This window comes from Mesocricetus auratus, unplaced genomic scaffold, assembly GCF_017639785.1.
Source record: "Mesocricetus auratus isolate SY011 unplaced genomic scaffold, BCM_Maur_2.0 Super-Scaffold_100015, whole genome shotgun sequence".
Classification (NCBI taxonomy): Eukaryota; Metazoa; Chordata; class Mammalia; order Rodentia; family Cricetidae; genus Mesocricetus; species Mesocricetus auratus.
In genome coordinates this window covers 53,531,911-53,554,488 of record NW_024429198.1, presented here as the reverse complement: position 1 = coordinate 53,554,488, position 22,578 = coordinate 53,531,911, and the positions used below count along the sequence as shown (strand labels likewise).

Sequence of the window (22,578 nt, the reverse complement as noted above, 5' to 3'; positions counted from 1 at the left end):
ACAATTCAACACACATTGCTGATAAACTGTTTGATGCTTTTGTTTTTCAAGAGACATCAGCGTCTCCTAGTTTTTTCCTTGTATATGTCACTTGCTCAAAATATAGGCTGGTAGTCAGAGAAAATATGCTCCAGATAGGTGAGGGTTTAAATAGCAGGTCATGCTTTTTTCCCTTTGGGTTTCATGAAATAATTTTATGCATAATTCCAGTCTCTATAATTTATTCAAACAGACATCAGAAACCTCATTTTTTATTTCCTTAGAGAATTATTAAATTTTAAGTTAGGCTAAGTATGTGGACTTTTTTCCAAGTTCAACTTTTACTTTTTATTATTTTTGACATTTTATTTTTTATTGAAATTATTCTTTTCTTACACAATTCACCCCGACCACAGTTTCCTCTCCCTGTAGTCTCCTTAGTTTCCCCTCCCTCCCCTGCCATTACTCTTCAGAAAAGAGCAGACTCCAAGAGACAGCTTTTAAGAACACATTGTTTTTTTTTTCAAATACTATTTTGTAAACACAAACCAGTTGTTTACGTGTGTGATATATATACTTTAAAAAGACAGCTAGTATTTTAAGAGGTCAGAAAGTAGAAGCTGGACTGGAGAGATGGCTCAGTGATGTGCTTGCTATGGAAGCATGAGAACCTGAGCTTGGATCCCCAACACCTACATAAAGGCTGGGTATGGTGGCACGTACTTGTAACGTCACCATTGAAGAAGCAGAGCCAGACAGACCATTGGCCAGCCTAGCGAAATCAATTAGCTCTAGGATTAGTGAGAGAACTTATCTGAAAAAGGTATCGATATGCCTTATGAACGCACATGCAGGCTTTCTCAATAAAATATTTGCAAACAGAATCCAGGAATATATCCAAAAGATTTTCCACCATTATCAAGTTGGCCTCATCCCAGAGATGCAGGGATAGTTTAACATCCATAAATAGATAAATGTAATTCACCACATACATAAACTGAATGACAAAAATGCCTCATCTAATTAGATGCAGAAAAAGCCTTTGACAAAAATCCAACACTCCTTTATAATAGAAATCCTGGAGAGATTAGGGTTTCAAGGGAGATACCCCAACATAACAAAGGCAATACACAGTAAGTCCACAGTCAACATCAAACTAAATATAGAGAAACGGAAAACATTTCCACTAAAACCAGGCAAAAGATAAGGATGTCCACTCTCTCTATACCTGTTCAGTGTAGTACTTGAAGTCTTAGCTAGAGCAATAAGACATCTGAAAAAAACTAAGAGAGTACAACTAGGAAAGGGAGGAGAAAATATTCTTATTTGCAGATGATATGGTCTTATATTTAAGACCCTAGTGACTCCAGCAGAAAACTTCTATAGTTTATAAACACATTTAGCAAAGTATCAGTTCAGGAAATCAACACAGAAAATCAGCATCCTTCTTACATACAAATGACAAACTTACTGAGAAACAAATCATGGAAATGATACCTAGTACAACAGTTTCAAAAATATTTTGGAATGACTCTAATAAAAGATGATAGACTTGTTCAATAAAAACAATATCTTTAAGATATTAAAGAAATTGAAGAAGACTCCAAGATATGGAAAGATCTCCTATGCTCATGGATCAGTAGGATTAATATTTTGAAAATGCCTATCCTATCAAAAGCAAAATACAGAGCTACAGTAAAAAATTCAGTATGGTATTGCATAAAAACAGATTGCATAAAAACAGAAGATCAATGAAACAGAAATGAAGATCTGAGCACAACTGCACAGCTATAAACACTTGAAGCCAAAATTATACACTGGAGAAAAGATAGCATCTTCAACAAATGGTGCTGGTCAAACTGGATGTCTGTATCCATAAGATGAAACCCATTTCTGCCACTTCTAACGTGGCCAAAACCTTGAGACTAGACACACTGTTCTCCTAGGGGAAAACCAACTACTATTATTCTGTTAAAGGAACACAGCAATACAACAACTCTTAATGAAATAATGCTATACCTATGTATATATCAGTGTGCCACTCAGCCCTCTTACAGTAGATGGTCATTGACAGAGACCCACAGCTGGGCAATGAGCAGAGGGTGAGAGAGTTTGGAGCACTCAGTTCTGAATGGATCACTTCATCAAATCCTCCCCTGAAGCATCAGGGATCTATGTGAGTGGAGGTAGAAAGATCTTAAGAGCCAGAGGTGGTGGATGACTCCAAAGAAAAAGTGTCACCCAGACCCAACAGACTGATGCACATATGAACTCACACAGACTGATGCACATACGAACTCACACAGACTGGGACAGCAGGCACAGGACCTGCACAGTTTCAAACCAGACAAAATCCCAGCACAGAGAAGGGGATGTGAGCACGAAGTTCTACTCCTAGGAAGCTATTTGCATTGCTACCGGCTGGGAAGGGACAATGCTGCTTTTCCAATGGAGTGTCCCTGAGTATATTAGTTACTCTCCAGGGTAGGCTGTGTGATCAGGATTAGTTGGTCATCACCAAACAGACTACATGGTTTTGTGTGATTTTTGTTTTGTTTTGTTTTGGTATTTTTTCATTTTTTTTTTGAGAGAAAGAACATGAAGGGAAATAGGGAGGATCAAGAGGAATTGAGGGAGGGGAAAATGTGATCAAAATACACTGTATGTAATAAATTTTAAACAGTCAGTACATGCAAAAAGGTTTCAAAAATATGTACAGTGTAAGAGGAAGGCCCTTAATAACAACCTCTGACTCACTCACTCACACACACACACACACACACACACCCTTGCATGAACCTGTATACATGGCCCTGACATATATAAAAGTAGGAGTTTTGTTTGGACAGTTCCATTTCTTCCAAAACTAATAGAGATGCTGTCAAATCATTGACTTCAGGAATATAATGAACATGTCATTCACAAAATACATAAGGAGTGCAGTGTTTCACTGAAACGATATACCATCTGGAGTAAGTTGTCAATTCTCATATCTCAAGAATCATAAAAATATTACATTAGATATTCATGGCTATGAGGATAGAACAGAGCTGGCTGTCCTGAGACCATTGCATGTATCCTGGCAAGCATCCCGGCAAACATCCCAGCAGGCATGTTGGAATATGACTTCAGGGACAGTAATTGGGGAGATGATCACACCGGCTTTTCTTTGTGAACTTAAGCTCTGAGAGCAATTGATTCCTCACTAGTGTGAAAGCACAGAAAAATGCCCTAAAATGAAATTACAATTAGTGTGACAATTCTTACTAGATAACAATTTTCTTTGGCAATTCTCCAAGTGTATTTTTTTTATTTTAGAAATACTCTTATTTACATATCCATTTCCTCATTCCCTCACCCTCCCATGCTTCCAACCAAAGCCCCAACTCACCTCCACCCACTCCCCAGGGATAGTGAGACCCTCCACGGGGGATCATCAAAGTCCATCACATCGTTTGGAGAGGGCCCAGGCCTTCCTTTCCATATCTGAGCTGCAATAGTATCCCTCCACAGGGAATGGGCTCCCAAAATCCATTTGTGCTCTAGGGATAAACACTGACTCCACTGTTAAAGGTTCTATAGACTGCCTTGGCTTCCTAGCTGACGTCTACATTCAGAGGGCTTGGTTCGTTCCAATGATGGTTCCCCAGCTTTACGACTAGGGTCTGCAAGCTCTCATTAGGTCAGGTCAACTGTTTCTGCAGGTGTTAAGAGAAGCTTTTTCTTTTGCTAGCCGCTTTGGTTTATCCCCCGCCAGTCGCCTGGGCTCTGCCGCGCCAGCCTGGCTCTAGATCCGCATGAGTCCCAAATAAACACACAGGAGGCTATATTAATTATGAAGCTGTTGGCCTTGTTTGTCTCTTACTGGCTAGCTCTGCCTTAAGTAATTACCCCATAATTGTTAATCTAAGTATGTTTCTTACCGGAGAATAGTTCCCGGCGTCCTACCCCCATGGCGTCACATGTTGACTCTCTTGTGTTTTCCCTTCCCAGAATCCTCCTCGACTCCTAGTCCCTCCTATCTAGGTTTTCTATTGGCCAGACAGTAATTTATTGACAAATGCACAGGCAAATAACAGGACTTCCCCAACATGCAGGTATCTCCAGTTCCGTCTTGGTTCATTTGCTCATCTCTCCTCCCTCTCTGCAACTGGATTCTGGGAGTATGACTCAGTGTTTAGCTGCGTGTGCCTGTTTCTGCTTCCATCAGTTACTGGGTCAAGGCTATAGGAGTAATAACCAAAGTAGTCATCATTCTCATTATAGGGGAAGGGCGTCAGAAACAGCCTCTCCGCCATTGTCCAGACTCTCAACTGGGGTTATCCTTGTGGACCTCCTACCATTTCCTCTGTGCCAGACTTCTCTCCAAACCTGTACTGACTCCCTCTATCAAGGCATCTCTTTTCTTGTCCTCCTCTATTCCTCCCCTGTCTCAGTCCTCCTGTTCTCCTTCCTTCTACTCCCCCTCTCCCCTTCCCATCACCCCCCATGATCCGGATGTTGCCTGTTGAACAGGGTTGTTTTGGCTATCCTGGGTCTTTTGTTTTTCCATATAAAGTTGATTATTGTTCTTTCAAGGTCTGTGAAGAATTGTGCAGGGATTTTGATGGGGATTACATTGAATCTGTAGATTGCTTTTGGCAAGATTGGCATTTTTACTATGTTGATCCTACCTATCCAAGAGCATGGGAGATCTTTCCATTTTCTGGTATCTTCTTTAATTTCTTTCTTTAAAGACTCAATGTTCTTGTTACACAGGTCTTTCACTTGTTTGGTTAGAGTAACCCCGAGACATTTTATATTGTTTGTGTCTATTGTAAAGGGTGATGTTTCTCTGATTTCTTTCTCATCCCGTTTATTGTCTATATATATTAGGGGTACTGATTTTTTGAGTTAATCTTGTATGCTGCCACTTTGCTGAAGGTGTTTATCAGTTGTAGGAGTTCCCTGGTAGAGTTTTTTGGGTCACTTATGTAAAATATCATATTGTCTACAAATAGTGAAAGTTTGACTTCTTCTTTTCCAATTTTATATCCCCTTGATCTCCTTTTGTTGTCTTATTGCTTTAGCTAGAACTTCAAATACAATACTGAAGAGATATGGAAAGAGTGGACAGTCTTGTCGTGTTCCTGATTGTAGAGGAATCACATTGAATTTCTCTCCATTTAGTTTGATGTTGTCTGTTGTTTTGCTGTATATTGCTTTTATCATGTTTAAGTATGTTCCTGCTATTCCTGATCTCTCCAAGACTTTATCATGAAGGGGTGTTGGATTTTGTCAAAGGCTTTTTCAGCATCTAGTGAGATGATCATGTGGTTTTTCTTTTTCAGTTTCTTTACATGGTAGATTACATTGATGGATTTTTGTATGTTGAACCATCCCTGCGCCCTTAGGATGAAGCCTACTTGATCATGGTGGATGATTTTTCTGATGTTCTCCTGGATTGAATTTACCAGTATTTTATTGACTATTTTTGCATCAATGTTCATGAGGGATATTGGTCTGTAGTTCTCTTTCTTAATTGTGTCTTTGTGGGGCTTGGGTACCAAGGTAATTGCAGCCTCCTAAAAAGAGTTTGGCAATGTCCCTTTTGCTTCTATTATATAAAACAATTTGAGGAGTACAGATATTATTTCTTCTTTGAACTTCTGGTAGAATTCTGCACTGAAGCCATCTGGGCCTGGGCTTTTTTTTTTGGTTGGGAGACTTTTGATGACTGCTTCTATTTTCTTAGGGGTTATAGGTCCATTTAAATTGCTTATCTGTTCTTGATTTAATTTTGGCAAGTGATACCTATCCAGAAATTGTTCATTTCCTTTAGATTTTCGGATTTTGTGGAGTATAGGGTTTCAAAGTATGCCCTGATGATTCTCCGGATATCTTTAGTGTCTGTTGCTATGTCCCCTTTTTCATTTCTGACTTTGTTAATTAGAATGCCCCCTCTCTGTCTTTTGAAGTATGGATAAAAGTTTGTCTATCTTGTTGATTTTCTCAAAGAACAAACTCTTTGTTTCATTGATTCTTTTTAATGTTTCCCTAGTTTCTACTTTATTGATTTCAACCCTCAATTTGATTTTTTCCTGGTGTCTATTCCTGGGGCAGGTGAGTTTGCTTCTTTTTGTTCTAGAGCTTTCAGTTATACTGTTAATTCTCTGGTGTGACTATTTTCCAGTTTCTTCATGAGGGCACTTAGTGCTATGAATTTTCCTCTCAGCACTGCTTTCAAAGTGTCCCATAAGTTTGGGTATGTTGTGCCTTCATTCTCATTGAATTCCAGGAAGTCTAATTTCTTTTTTTATTTCTTCCTTGGCCCAGGGATGTTGCAATTGCACATTGTGCAATTTCCATGAGTTTGTAGGGTTTCTGTGATTTGCTGTTGAATTCTAACTTTAAAGCATGGTGGTCTGTTAAGATACAGGGGGTTATTCCAACTTTTTGTATCTGTGAAGGTTTGCTATGTTGCCAAATATGTCATTGATTTTTAGAGAAGGTTCCATGTGGAGCTGAGAAGAAGGTATGTTCTTTTGTGTTTGGATGGAATGTTCTATAGATGTCTTTTTAATCCCATTTGCATCATAACTTCTGTTAGTTATTTTGCTTCTTTGTTAAGTTTCTGTCTGGTGGTCCTGTCTAATGGTGACAGCAGAGTGTTGAAGTCTCCCGCTATAAGTGTGTGAGGTTTTATGTGTGATTTGAGATTTAATAATGTTTGTTTTACAAATGTGCTTGCCTTCGTATTTGGAACATAGATATTCAGAACTGAGACTTCATCTTGATGGGCTTTTCCTGTGATGAATATGAAATACCCTTCTTCATCTCTTTTTGATTTTAGTTTGAAGTCTAATTTGTTGGATATTGGGATTGCTACACCAGCTTGCTTCTTGGGCCCATTTGATTGGAAAATCTTTTCCCAGCCCTTTACTCTGAGGTAATGTCTGTCTTTGACATTGAGATGTGTTTCTTGTATGCAGTAGAAGGATGGATTCTGTTAGCCTGTGTCTTTTTATAGGCAAGTTAAGACCATTGACACTGCGGAATATTAATGACCATTGATTGTTGATTTTTTTTTTTGTTTTGGATTTGTTATTGGTGGTGGTATTATGTGTGGATTTCCCCCCTTTTTTCTTTTCTTTTTTTGAATTTAATACATTGTATTTATATTAAATATATAATATATCTGATACCTTCTCTTTTCTTTTGGTGTTTGGTAAAGTGGGATTATCTATTGCCTATGTCTTTTTGAGTGTAGCTATTTTCCTTGGGTTTGAGTTTTCCTTCCAGTACTTTCTGTAGGGCTGGATTTGTGGATATGTGTTGTTTAAATCTGGTTTTGTCATGGAATATTTTGTTTTCTCCATCTATAGTAATTGAAAGCTTTGCTGGGTACAGCAGTATGGGATGGCATCCAAGTTCCCTTAGTGTTTGTACAAAATTTATCAAGGACCTTCTGGCTTTCATAGTTTTCATTGAGAAGTCAGGTGTAATTCAGATAGGTCTGCCTTCATATGTTACTTGGACATTTTCTTTTGCTGGTCTTAACATTTTCTCTTTATTCTGTAGGTTTGGTGTTTTGATTATTATGTGGCAAGGGGACTTCATTTTGTCTAAGCTTCTTGTACTTTCATAGGCATATCCTTCTTTAGGTTGCAGAAGTTTTCATCTATGATTTTACTGAAAATGTTTTCTGTACCTTTGAGCTATATTTCTTCACCTTCTTCTATACCTGTTATTCTTAGGTTTGGCCTCTTCATGGTGTCGCATATTTCCTGGATATTTTGTGCTAGGGATTTGTTGTACTTAAGATTTTATTTGGTTGATGATTGTAAATCCTCTAGTGAGTGTTCAACACCCGAGATTATCTCTTCCTCCTCTTGTATTCCCTTGGTTATACTTGCATCTGTAGTTCCTGGTCATTTACCCAGCTTTTCTATTTCTAGCATCCCTCATTCTGTGTTTTCTTTATTGTTTCTATTTCAGTTTTCAAGCCTTGAACTGTTTGGGTTGTTTCCTTTACTTGTTTGGTTGCTTTTTTCTTGACTCTCTTTATGTTATTTAAGAGATTTGTTTATTTCTGGAATTTTTTGGTTTGTCTTTTCCTCCATTTCATGTATGTTTTGTTTGTTTTTTCTTCTGTTTCTTTAAGGGATTTTTCTTGTTTCCTCTGAGTCTCTTCATCTTCATAAAATAATTTTTTAAGATCTGTCTCTTCTACTTCATCTGTGTTGAGCTTTTCAGGTCTTGCTGGTGTGGGGTTTCTAGATTCTGGTGAAGTCATATTGGTCTTTCTATTGCTGAGTGTGTTCTTGTGCTGTTCTTCTTCAAGTGGGTGCAGGTGGGGGTCTCTCAGTCTTCTCAGGTCTTCCAGTGGTGCATGTAGGCCAAGACCTCAGTGTCTGCAACTCTAGATGGCCTGGCTTGTCCTGGTATTTTCCTCACTCAAGCAGAGCACAGTGCATGGAGGGGGAGTCAGGAGTGGGGTGTGGCAGGACTCCGATAATTTTATTTTTAAGATAAAGCACTAAGATTGTCCTTGTTGTAATATTTTCCTTTTCAATATGCAGAGGATGTGCATACAGTCCATGATGGGTATTTGCTCACATTTCTCAAGTATTGTCTGTAGGTGCAATGGAAAATATTCTGGTTTTAGGTCAGTTATCCCAGACTTCTGTCCTTTTCAAGTTGTTCCTTTGTGTTACAGTTTGATGTCGAACTAGTCTATCAAATTGTCCTCTTAGTACTTAATACCCATCAAGATATTTCTGAGAGTTGGCTAAATCTGAGAAAAATGATTGAAGGTACAATCTGAAATTGCTTCACCAAATCCATGTTTTCTTGAACATTTTGCTTCCTTTGATATTTCGTTGTCACTCTGAGGAAACATCAAAGTTTTCCTAAAACAGTGGGAAGAGGAGGGTACGTACATACTCTTTGTCTAAAACATATATGGATGACTATGGACTCTATATTAAAAGCAGGAATTATGTTAACGTTGATTTCATTACAACAAAAAGTAACAAGTGTTTTCCTCTGGGCTGGGCTTTCCACGACTTCACCTAGAGACAGCCTGGCTGGCTTCAGCTAGGGTGTTATTTTTAGGGGAAGCTCCTGGCAAGGAAGATCTAATTTTGAGAAGATAGAAAACAACAAACAGATCTTGATAGATCTGCACTGCCAGCTTGTGCTTAGTACAGAGCCTTTGTGCTCTCTGCCTCGCCAAAGGAGTTTCCCGACTGAAGTTGCAGAATCCCGTGCCAAATTTCACCCCCTGAAGTGAGCTCTGGATTCTGACCAAAGCTTTCTTGAACAGGCAGAAAACATCAGCCTTCATTTAGGAGTTCTGAAAGCAGAGAGGTTTCATTCACACATTTTATACATGGCATTTCATCTCATGTTTTCTCGTCACTGTTTGTCCCCAGCTATTATAGCGCACATAGGAAGCTCTTAGCACGCTAGCTAAATTAGCGAATGCATAAATAAAAAGCAGTCCTCTGATTGATGGTATTAGAAGTGTTTGAGTAAAAATTAAGGGATTGACTTTATACTCCTTAATGCCTTAAAATTGGAAGTGATGACATCTCTCTCTGTATATATTTCGAGGCTAGTGAAAGTATTAGTGTATGAACAAACACAAGCCCTTGGATTGGGCCTGACATCTCTCAGGGCTTCCTGTAAAGTTAAATACCCGGGAAATCCTTTTCCTGGTCTCGAGCAAGGTGTCAGCAGTTCTCCAGATGGAGTGAGGCTGATGACTGTGACTGCTTTACTCAATTGGAATTTTATCTCCTCCATTCAAAGAGCAAGTCTGACAAAAAGTGAGGGGGAGTAAGGACATTCAGTCTATTTACTACTGTGAATGCTGTTTGGGAACTGACTTTACTGTACCTCACATAAAAGGTTTTCCATGATAGAAGACAATGGCAGTCACTAGAGCAGAGCATTGTGTGGTTATCTTGAACTTATAACATGTTCAGGAAAAACAACAACAACACTGTTCACAACTCGTAGTTACAGTCATAGTGACAGCAGAGGAAACAAGGGACATCTGGGTGCACGCCACTCCTCTGGGCTTCCTTAGCCGTCACATGTCCTTGTAGTCTCACCAGTGAACAATACATTTTGCTGGCACACAGAGAATTGGCTGTTTGCTTTGTAGTGTACATCAGAAACTTCTTTAAAATTCAAAAGGCAGAGAATGGTTTTGGCAGAATTTCAGAATAATTTTATATCCCAGTACTTGAGGGTGCCCTGGTCCTTTTCCAAAAGCATCCAGGGCCCAACACTGGGCATGACTGCTCAGTAGGCTCTGCAAGGTGTGGCACGTGACACAGAGCAGTGTCTGGAAGGATTCAGTATTCACTGCATAAGGCAGTCATATGATGGGAAGTCTCGCATAGGGGTCACAAAGCAGACTGCTATAATGGGCAACAGTTCAGATGTTTCTTTCCCATACTCTCTGCCAGTATAACTGGAAAGGTTACAAGTGTGAGTGTTATCCTAATATTCGGAAACACCCAGACTAAGTCTGGGAGGGGGAAAAGGCACCTCAATTTTCCCATTTAAAATACAAGACAGAAAATGTAAAGTCAGATTAATTGAAATCAATTCCTAAAAGATCGTTATTTTTCATTTACACCATCTACCATAATGCTACATCGCCTGGAATTACTTAGTCTCTGTGTGTCTTAGGGGCATCAACCTCCTCCCCCTGGAACATTCTGATAACAGTGACAAATCAGCACCTTCGTTGGTCCATAGTGAACGCTGGGTGGTTCTCACCTATTATTACAACTGTCACACAGTTCTCCTCAGCAGTTACGTTTGCTTGGGAAATGCTCTCTACAGGTTCATGGGTCCGAATATTTGGTTGCCAGCTGGTAGTGCTGTTTGGGGGTAGAAGGCAGTGCCTGGTTGGAGGAAGGGAGGGCAGTCCTTGAGGGTTAGGATCAGTCTTACTTGTGGAGCGCTCCCTTCCGTCTATCCTCCTATGCTGCAAACTCCTGCAGCTGTGGACAGTGCAACACCGGCCACCAGGATGGATGCTGTCTCCTCAAACCGTGAGTCAAGATAAGCCTCTCCTTCTCCAAGGTTGTTTCTATCGTGTGCTTTGTCACCAAATGAGAAAAGCAGCCCATTTGTCACCATCGAAGAGTTTATATTAAAAATGCAGCCTATTGTTTGCAAACTGGGAATGCCACTTCCAGAAATATTGGTCACTGCCATGCCAGTGCTTTTGAGTGGCCAGATATGTATGGGGATGAGGCTGGCTAAAAAGGAAAACCAAAAAGCAAAAAGCAGGCCACTGTCATATAACCAACTGTGAGAAAACATCTTAAGGGGAAAGATAGGACTGGACTGAAAGATAAGAATATCATGATTGAGTTGCTGTTGGTATTTTTCAGGCAAAGTAGGAAGAAAATAAGAGAAGCATATTGGCGCAATAAGAAAAAAACCCACAGTTATCCCTATCAACAGTCATCAACACACGGTACATAGGGTATGACTACGCTCAGAGCATTTGCTAGCTTCTGGAGGGGGGCATAGCAATCTACAAAGATAGGAAGAAAGGAAGATGGCATGAGCTAGGAGAGGCCAGCTTTGATTTCTGCTCAACTCATCCTCATGCTGTGTACGGTCTCAGGGGCTAGTTACGAGAAGAGGAGTGGGTTACAGATCCACCCGGTAGCATCTTGTGGGAGATGGCCAAATGAGTAGTTGAACACACTCCGTGAGGGAGTGGCAGAATTGCGTGCAATGAACAGAAGGACCGGAGAACGATGGTTGACTTGACCAGGAAAGGCCAAGGGCTACACAGAGCCAGTAACCCTCCACCAAGGCTGGATATCTTAGAAACCTAAGAATTATCTCCGTCTTACAACTTTATGCCACATTGTGTCTCTTTTGCTTTACTATATTATAGTATAAAAATAAAACAGCAGCAGCAAATCTCCCGTAAGCTCTTCAAAGGGATTTCCTCAATCGGGATATGAACAAACAGTGACTGTGATAGCTGGTTGGCATTTGACGGTGAATTTGGAAGGAGAACGTGACAGGTGATGGCTCCTGACGGCAGACAGCAGGTGGCAGGCCACCTCCCGAGGGTTTGTATTAAGAAGAGGAAGCACCTGTTTCAAGCTTTGACTCCATCTTGGTGTGTCCTCTCCCCTCACAGCCCGTTTCTATCTCTGGACACTTGTCTTCCCACCCTTTCCAGGGCTGCCCATCCATTTCTATAGACACTCTAGCAAAGTCAGACAATGGCCATGGGACAGATCTGTTTAAGAGTTTCCCAGGGAAAGATGGAAAGTCAAGAAGAAGAGAATTTCCTTGGGCTCATCTCCTCAGCGACAGATGGGCAAGTGTGGGACGAGGCCAGTGAGCCCTGACTTGGAAGTTGTCCTCCTTAGGTACCAGTGTCTTTTATGAGGGAGGCCTAGATCTAGAACAGAGATGTCTCATGGCTACAGGGCTGGCTGCTGTCTGTGGGAAGTACACTGCACGAGAACTCATATTCAGATGTTTGGGCTGTGGGGAAATGCTTTTCTAGGGGAGATATGGTTGTAGGAAGGTAAGTGTAGCTTCCTAGGCACAGCCAATTAAAGTGGGCTATAGTGATACTTTCAGGGTCCAAATGGCCGAGTCTGGTGAATTGTAAGGCCCTGCTAAATGAATGAGCACACTTCTCTGAATGCAATTCTCACCGAACATGCTTGTAATTGCTCTCCCGTCTTTCCTGTCCTATTTTTAAAATATGTGACAGTCTTTAGAGTGTAGGGTCTCAAAGCACCTTTGGATTTTCTTATTTGATTTTCCAATTTAAAAAATACACTCATTTGGGCTGGGGAGGAGGAGAGGGAGAGGGATCTGGGAATAGCATGTGTAAAAAGTTAAATAAGAAATTATTATAAAAATAGGCTCATTTAAGATGGGAGACAGCTCCTGAGCGATGTCAGCAAACACAGAACAGCAGCAGCACTTCTTTGTTTTACAAGCATCAGACCCATTCTATCTGTCAAAAAGAACACGCTGCTTCCAACACAGGCTCTGTAGTGGGTTGCAGGAAGTGACATCATGTCTCCATATTGGAGCTCATTTGGGTAAGCATAAGTTTACTATTATAAGAAATAGAAATGAACATTTATTTCATTCTCTAGTTTCTCTTCTTATACCCACTTAAGATGTATTTGTAGTGAATAGAACTTCCTGATGGCTTGCATTTCTTGTGGAAATTCCAAAAACTATCAGATGGAAAAGCCTGGGTGCCAGGGAAACATCCCACATGGATGTTCTATTTCAGGGGAGAGAAAGCACGGATGCTTCCAGAATGGAGTGCCAGTTGCATACGCTTACAAATCTCCTTCAGTGGGGATTAATCAAATATCCAGGGGCTTCTGAACTATAGCAAGAGCACTTTTCTGTGCAGTTCTGTGAATGACTTCTTACCAAAGGATAGCAGTCAACTTAGAACCCATCTGGCCTTGAAAGAATACTGCAATAGTATCAGTAGCTATTTAGGGAACACACAGCTTTGCTTTGTAAAATAATCTAGCTGGTGTTTCTAAACAAATGGGCAATTTCTAACCCTATGAGTTGAATGCCATGTATTTCGTAAGACAATCCCTTCATTATTACTAATCTGGTCCTGTTTTTATATTTATGGAATAGGGAGCAAATTATGTTTTAACATTGATTCTCTATGCATTTCCAGAAATATTTTAGAACTTAGGAGGAAATGCTATTTCTTTTAAAAATACTTACGTCTGTGAGTGTTTTGCCTGCATTTGTATATGTGTGCCATGTATGTACCTGGTGCCCATAGAGGATGTTGGATGTCTTGGAACTGCAGTTTCAGTGTGGATTCTGGGTACTGAACCCGAGTCCTCTGCAAAAGTGACAAGTTCTCTTAACCACCAAGATATCTTTCCAGTCCCATACTTATTTTAGTGTTTCCTGTCAACACATTTGGTTGTGATTTAGACCCCCACCCCCTACCCCCGGTTCTGTTATTAAAGGCTCTGTTGGCAGACTGTGACACTCTTAGGAATCTTTAGAAGTAGAACCAAGTAAAACTTAGGTCATGGAGCATGAGCCCTAAAAAAGGAACACTGGACCTCCAGTGCCTTCTCCCTGCTTCCCAGACATCACAAGTGAACAGACAATTCTGGTACTCACCCACAGGCCCCAAGGCAATGGTGCCAAGTGAGCATGGACCAAAGTCACAGAAGCTGTGAGCCAAAGTTACCTCTCTGGAAGTTACTTATCTCGGGCATTTGACTCAGCAACAGGGTGTTAGATAACACACATTTAAAACAAACGGGTCCCACTCAGCCTTTAGCGGCAAGTTTGGACTCCATTGTGTTCTTGGTAAGGGGCCAGAGTGGGAATTCTGTTACAGAAATTCCACAACCCAATTCCATTTCATCATCTGCCATGTGGAACCGCAGCCCTCTCTCACTGTCCCTTCCCAGATTCCCACGGGGGTCAGACCAGAGCAGATCATCTGGTTCTTAAATAGACACAAGGAAAGGGTGGGCAGCTGGTCTTAAAAACATTTGTTTTCAACTCACAAATTTCTCACAATGTAGTCATCACGGAGCCAATAATACTTGCTGATCAAACCGGGCAGGAACAATTCTGTTACAGTTCTGGGTTCCAAAGTGACAGCTGGTGACTTTGGTGAGTAAGACAATGCCATCAGTGTGACTGGGACATCCCCATTGCCACGGTACATGTCCACTTGGACAGGCAAAGTCTTTAGAGTTAAAATATGATTGTGTAAAGGTCAGCTTTGCACTTTCCCTTCTTAATGTTCAAAACATGGCAAAGGCTAAGATAGGTGATGTCGTGTCAACACTAGGGGCTGAGGACAAACGCCCTTTTGAAATGCTGGGCTGATCAGGCAATTCCTGAAGTCTTCACATGTCATGTGGCTGTCATGAACATCTTAGAAAGAGAAACCCTAGCAGAATACCCACGTCCCCCATGCTCCACGGACATGCCACTGAGGACTGGCTAAGTGACAGTCTCATTGTGCTTCAGGCCCTGCCCCTGTGAAAGGAGACTTGTGTGAATACTCTTCCAGATGCCAGGCAGCTCTGCGGCTCTCTGACTCCACGTGGGGGAGTTGTGAGAGAATGAGGCTACAGCTCAGCTGTGGTGCATTGCACTGTTTCATTGCGTCACACAACTGACTAGTCCACGTGACACCAGTCCTTGTTGCTTTCCTAGGCTAGCCGAGAGCCCCGTCAACTTCTTCCCTGTTGCTAGGATACTTCAGAAACCAGTCTAGGTTAAACGGCAAAGAACGACGTTAGCCACATCCCCCCTCTCTGCGCCTTGTCACATCGCACTGCATGCGAGCCGTCACGCCACATTCTGGAGCACCCATGCAAACTGTGACATGGGGCATGATGGGAGTAAAACAAGGTTTCCTCATAAGATATAGCTGTCCTCTCACGACTCTAGTCTCTACAGCTTCTAAAGTTTTGCTTATGAAGGTAACATGTGATGAAGGAAAAAATATAATGAATCTAGAATATCATTTGGGAAAATGACCAAGAAAGGCACAAAAGAAAACAGAACAGAGAGAGAGAGAGAGAGAGAGAGAGAGAGAGAGAGAGAGAGAGAGAGAGAGAGAGAGAGAGAGAGAGAGAGGGAGGGAGGGAGAGAGAGAGAGGGAGAGAGAGGGAGGGAGGGAGGGAGGGAGAGAGAGAGAAGGAGAGAGAGAGAGAGAAAGGGAGAGAGGGAGGGAGGGAGAGAGAGAGAGAGGGAGAGAGAGGGAGGGAGGGAGGGAGGGAGAGAGAGAGAAGGAGAGAGAGAGAAAGGGAGAGAGAGAGGAGAGGAGAGTAATTGACAGTCACAGGGGCCTCACGGGTCAAAGGCTGCGAGCAGGAAGTTGAGCAGGAGACTGACGGACTGCTCCACGTGAATTTGGTGGGTGGTTGGCATCCGTTTGTTGAGCTGGTAAAAAATGGTAGAGAGCACAGCCTCCAGGCGGGCCACGTTGAGCTCTATGTTTGGGTCCAGGTTGTTCAAAGCGTTTTCCCGCAATGCTTCGATGACGTTCCAGATGTCCACCAGGTGCACTACGACAGAAGCAGAGTAAACACGTCAGCCCAAAGCACATGGGAGGGTGGTGGCTGCTTTACACTACCCTGGGTTGTCCGGGTTCTAACATGTGCGCAGCTGCTGTGGAGGTGCAATGCATGAAGTCCATCTCCAGGACTTGAAGACCATGCACTTAGCAACAAATGACTTACCAAATGCCAAGTGTATGTATTGGTAATACCTTCTCATTGTGACAAAATCTCCAACAAAAGCAACTTTAAGGAGAAAGGGTATGCTCCATGACGGTGAAGCTGTGGTAGCTGGCGACATTGTATCCAGAATTGGGAAGCATGGAAAGACCAGCACTGCTGCTCAGTTCAATTGCTCCATTTTATTCAGTCCAGGACCCCACCCTACAGAATGATGCTGCCCATACAACAGCAGGACCCTCCGTCTCAATTAACCAAGCCTGCAAGCTCCTTCATATATGTGTCTAGGGTGTGTATCCTAGGTGAGGCTGGGCCTTGTCAAGTTAGCAATTACTGTCACCATCTTCTGTGTTAACCTACCTTTGCAACATGGTCTTTATTCCAATGTTACATGCAGGAAAACTGAGGGACAGGGGAATTAACAGCCAATGAAGGAATAGTCACTAGCAAAATTGGTAGTTAGTCAAATTCAAGACGATCAGACTTAAAAAAAAAAGCTCCCCACTGAACACAGTGGCTGCTTGAAATGACGAGAAAAAAGAACTCTAACTGCTCAAAGAGATCAGAATTCACTTTGAGTATTTATTTATTTATTTATTTTGGTTTTTCGAGACAGGGTTTCTCTGTGGCTTTGGAGGCTGTCCTGGAACTAGCTCTGTAGACCAGGCTGGCCTCGAACTCACAGAGATCCGCCTGCCTCTGCCTCCCGAGTGCTGGGATTAAAGGCGTGCGCCACCAACGCCCGGCTTCACTTTAAGTATTTAAAATGGATTATCTCCATAAGTGTATATTTACACACACACACACACACACACACACACACACACACAATGTTGAAATAAGAGATGAGGCAGGGAAGTACAAGACCACACACCAGCACAAATAAGTCATAGATTACTTAACCAACCTGGTCAGAAATTATGTTCTTGGTTACTTTCTCCTGAAATACTCAGGGAGTATTTTTCTCTTTGAACTGAAGTATATCTATACCATCCCAGTAGCCCTCACCACTAAGAGTGTTCATGTGTGCCCCTGGAACCCATCCTTTGCAATCAGACAACTCTGATTTTCTTGCTCTCTATTACAAATTCATTGAATTCTAAATAACTAGAATTCCATTTGTTCACTTGAATTCTTCTACTTAGCATAAGCATTTAGGAATCATCTTTATTAGGCATGTACTGACAATTCACTCCTTTTTGTTGCTGAGTAACGTTGTCCAGGATGGAAACATTACAGTTTGGTTCCCAACTCATCTGTTGTTGAGTATTTATGTTAATCCAGGTTGTAGCTGTTACAAATAAAGTCATTATGAGTAATTACGTACACGCCTTTGGATTGTCATGTGCTTCTATTTTCTTGCTAAATAATTATAAATGAAGAGGCTAGACTAGATTACTGGATAGAGACCAATGTGTGTGTGTGTGTGTGTGTGTGTGTGTGTGTGTGTGTGTGTGTGTGTGTTAGGCAGAAGTTGATAGCCAGTGTCTTTACTGCATTAGTTTGTATCTTATTCTTTTTGAAAGATTAGTTTGCTTCTATTTCATGGGCATTGGTGTTTTGTCTACATATATGTATGCACCATATGCATGTAATGCCCATGAATGTCAGAAGTGGGTGTTGAATCCCTGAACTGGACATTTAGATGGTTGTGAGCTGCCATGTAAGTGTTGGAAACCCAACTCTGATCTCCAAAGGAGCAGCAAGCACTCTTTCCCTTTGAGTATCTCTCCACCCACTTTTATCTAAGATTAATTAGCACTGCAAGGCACTCCAAGGGAAGTAGCATGTATCAATGCAAGTCTCTGGGGGGGGGCTTACTTTTGTTCTTGAGGGTAACATCAGTGATTCCTGTCATTATTATTTGTGTACTCCATGAGCCTGCTCCTCATAATGTGTCTGTGCAATGTAAGGGGAATGGGAGTTAGACTGGACTGACTTCAGTTTTTAATGACATGTCACTTGCCTGATGTGTAATGTCTTTTCATAAATTCTCATTTATGTGTGATCCAAACATGTCTTAAAAGGGCTTCTGTCTGTTTGTTCCAATTTGCCTCTGCATTTCTCATTTATGTCTCACTCACTACACCTCAGCATCAACACCACATCTTTAAGGATGTCTTTCTGGCTCCATCTCCAGGTTTTGTACCCCAGCCATGTGCCTATTTGGAACGTGGCCATCTGCTTCTGTACTGTAAACACCACAGGAAGTCTGTGTGTGCTGTGATAAATGCTCAGCCCTCTAGCACCCATCACAGTCACTTAATATCACGGGAGAATAATCACACATCGGATGACTAAGTGAGAAAATGCCAATAACTCACCAACGGAGCAATGGTTTCTAAGGATATTTGAAAAAGACAACATTGTTGTGAAGAATCACAGTTGTGGTTTGAATCATCATACTCCAATACAGTCAATTTTCAGAGTGTTAATAATATCTTCATTTGATCACAACGTGGATTAAAGGAGTCAACCCCTGGGAAACACTTGGCACGTCACAGGAAACAATGGCTTACTGTTATGGGCAAATGAAACACCCAGATATCATATTGAAGTCATCTAAAGTAAAAGTGCTTAGAATTTGTGCTTCCCCACGCCCGAGGCCTCAATACTCTGAAAACCAAAGCACAGATGATCTAAGTAAAACTGGGCTTATAATTAGGACTAAGGCACTATGAGGCCCAAAGGTGCATGGTAAAAAAGTGGTTCCTGCTTCACATGAGGCCCTACTCCTGGTGAGGACACAGCGTCACTCAGTCACACAGGCAGTAAAAACTAAAAGCAAAGGGTAAGACTCAGAGTTCTAGGTACAGAATAGAATCACAACAGCTGTGGCAGGGCCAGGAGGACAAGGTCACAATGGGGACACATTGTAGCGATGAGCAGGATTTGATGTCGTGCCAAGTATGGACACATCATAGCTGTGAGCAGGATTTACGTTTGTGCCAAGCATGAGACACAGATTGTAAGGAGAGCTACATGATGAGTTCAAGCTTGAAAATATTATTCCTGAATCTAATGGAAGAAAGAGATGGCAACAGATAGGCAGGAAGCAGGAACAGCTAAGCCTATTGCTAGAGATCAAATAAATGACACAGGATGTAGTGGTGTGTAGAAACACCTATCACTGTCCCGGAACTCACTGCTACACAGTGACCAGGTTGTCCCTAAACCCAAATATTAACCCACCTCAGGAACTGCTGGAATTGAAGGCTCATGCCACAAAGCCCAGCCTAATCCAGTCCATTTTATTGTATGTGTGCCTCTGACACTGTGATTAGACATTTCTTCCTAGTGTTCACCTCCTCACAATGCTTCTGTAGTTTTCTGGTTATTGCTGTTTATTTTATTTACTTATTTATTTAAGTTTTTCGAGATAGAGTTTTTCTGTGTAGCTTTGGCGCCTTTCCTGGAACTTGCTCTGTATACCAGACTGGCCTTGAATCACAGAGATCCGCCTGCCTCCTGAGTGCTGGGATTAAAGGCATGCGCCACCACCTCCCAGCTGCTGTTTATTTTCCGTGTTTGTGGGTATTTTGCCTACAAGCACGTCCGTGTACCAGGTGTGTACCTGGTACCCGCAGAGGCCAGAAGAGGGCACATGGGTGCTGGGAATTGAACCTAGGTCCATTGGAAGAGCAGCCAGTGCTGTTAACTGATCCAAACTAATTACTGAAAAAGAAGTATTGTCCATTGTAGGAGCACTAAGAAATGTTAAGTTGGGATTCAGTGGGAAATCATCAGGGAGCCTGTTTCAGGCCTAACAGTCGCACCTATGAGTTGCTTACTGTAGTCATCTCAATTTCAGAAAAATGATTTAGGATACACGATCGTGACAGTGGACCACTAGATGGCACTGTGCACGTTTTACTAAATAGCTATCAAGCAGTAAGGACTTTTGAGAGCACCTGCTACTTGGCAAAATCAAGAGTAAGTTGGGCTCCCTCATCTATGCAACTAGATGTGTTTTATGTTGCTGTACTTGATAAGGCAGCATTCTGAATAACAACCCTCCACATTAACCATATCAAGAATGGAAAAAAATATTCTTAAGGCAATCCTACTTCATATACTCATGGTATTACTATCGATTTCAGTAATGAGTTACTGATACCAAAGAGTTTGACCTTATAAGTCAGTGTACACAGACACAGGTCTCTACACCCAGGCAACTGCAGGTAGAAACTTTAGGTTGGGGATGAAAGAAATAGAGGAAATGATTGCTGTGGAGATGTTTGTAATCCGTTTGCTTTTTTTTTTTTTTTTTTTTTTTTTTGCTTAATTGGACATAGAGTGAGAGTCTATTAGGCTAACTTAAAACTGGGTATCTGTTGGGAAACTACGAAGGACAGACACAAGGAAGGAGGGAAGGAGGGAAGAAGGGAAGCAGTAGTTATCAGTGATAAATAACTAAGCACCCTCTGATCTACAGCCACTCTGGGTGGGGTTAGAGACGCTGTATTCTAAGAGATCTTGGCTTTGCTGCATAGTAGCATCGCTAAGGAACTATTTTATAACCTTATAGTTTATTATCATGTGTGTAAGCCCAATTGTGCCCAGATAGAGATTGCCTGATGTCAGAAACCCCAGAGGGAGGAGGTACAGAAATGATAGGAATATAAACAACTTGAGGAGTAGTGTTCCAACCTTTAGTCAGAGAAACAAAAGCTATTTCATAACAATGTCTCCAGGCAAATACATTCACATTGGAGCACACAAAGCGCTGCCTGAAGCCTGTCATTTTTGAAGGGAGTCTGGAGTGTCCTAACAGGATGACTGTTGTAAGAATCCAATTGTTATCAATTCATGGAGTTTAGGAATTATTTATATAATTATGTGCCTATAATTTTAGAGAGATTTGAAGTTAATCATCTATAACCAGGACATTACTGCATTACGATTTTTTAATTAAGAAAAAAGGGAACTGGGAGGTAGACTGAGAATGTCTACATAATTTGTCAGTGTACGCATTCTCCAAGCACATGGTGTGTGTGACGCCGGTAAACATGCCCCTTCAACACTTACCCCTGCCCTTCTTGCTTAAACGGCGGTGACTGGTATCTGAGGTTGTATTGGCTTTCACCACTCTGATAGATGCAGGTATGTGCTTGGAGAGTTCTGTTGATAAGTCACCCAATCAAGTTCCCTCAAAATCCACACAATCCCCCCTTCTTACAGGCCAGTCTCCTAATCTTTGCTCTTCCGCCTACAGGGATTTTTCCAAGGCAACCATAATCCTCAGAGTGTGAGAACCAAGTTGAGGTAATCATTTTGGTTAGTTTGCAAGCTGGATGTAAAATACCAGACTGTGTCCTTTGCTGCCTCTGTTTTCTGAGTGCTGAGATTACAAACGTGTACCACTAAGTCTGTTTACAGGGGACTGAGGGTCAAACCCATGGCTTTGCGCCTCCTAGTCAAGCACTCTAGACTTTGAGCTTCACTCCAGTCCTCAACACTGCATGTCCTTAAAGTATGCTTGCGAGTTTGTAGGAAAGCTAACCTCAGCAATTCATTCTATTTATTACCTGTTACTGCTTCAAACTGAAATGTTTCCCACAGAGTTCATGTTTTGAATGCTCCATCCCCAAATTATGACGTGACTTTGAAGACTGTGGAGTCTTTAGGAGGTGGGAGCTTATCTGGCTGAAGTGGGTCAGTAGGAATGATTCTGTCACCAAAGCCACCACTCTCTGCCACAACACGCTGAAATCCCCTGATACTGGGCCAAACCAAGCTCTCCTGCCTCAGTTTGCTTCTGTCACAAACTCTAATATAGCTGTGATAAAAATAACCGCAAAACAAAATCCTCATATCCTTAGAACTAAAAGAACTCTCTCTGTCACTGTCTCTCTGTCTAGGTCTCTGTCTCTGTCTGTCTGTCTGTCTGTCTGTCTGTCTGTCTGTCTGTCTGTCTCTCTATAGGAATTGTCTTTTCCCCATGACAATTCTCAAATGAAATGTTTCATTCAGTATTCTAAAGGATAAGAAGTTTTGCAGGCCTCATAGGGGAGGGGTGTGAGGTGGTCTCAAGAGCTGGACCCTAGTCATGTGGGTGTGTCAGGAACCAAAGAAGCCCCTTCCCCTTCAGCTCAGGCCATTATCTGAGTGTCTTTCTTAGCCATCTTGCCAGAGGCTCAAAACTTCCTTATTTAGGCCTTGTTCTGTGGTGATGTTCTTGTTTATAGAACCATAATGTGCAAAATAGCAGATTTCTTAAGTATGGTAAGGAAAGGAGAGAGAGGGAAGGAAGGATGGAGAGAGACACATACACACACACACAGACACAGAGAGAAACCAAGCACATAGTGAAGATTATAATAATGAAATATTTTCTCTTTTTTTG

At 41.7% G+C, this 22,578-nt stretch overlaps 1 protein-coding gene across 26 annotated transcripts in view; it reads right to left on the bottom strand.

The window, feature by feature from the left end:
* Dtna (dystrobrevin alpha) overlaps positions 1 to 22,578 on the bottom strand; it is a 346,019-nt gene that overhangs the window by 78,980 nt on the left and 244,461 nt on the right. For all 26 annotated transcript variants that reach the window (XM_040757910.1, XM_040757911.1, XM_040757914.1 and 23 more), the window contains one exon: positions 15,848 to 16,061. In XM_040757910.1, coding sequence (XP_040613844.1) covers positions 15,848 to 16,061 — 214 coding nt within the window. The remainder of the gene's footprint in view (positions 1 to 15,847; positions 16,062 to 22,578) is intronic.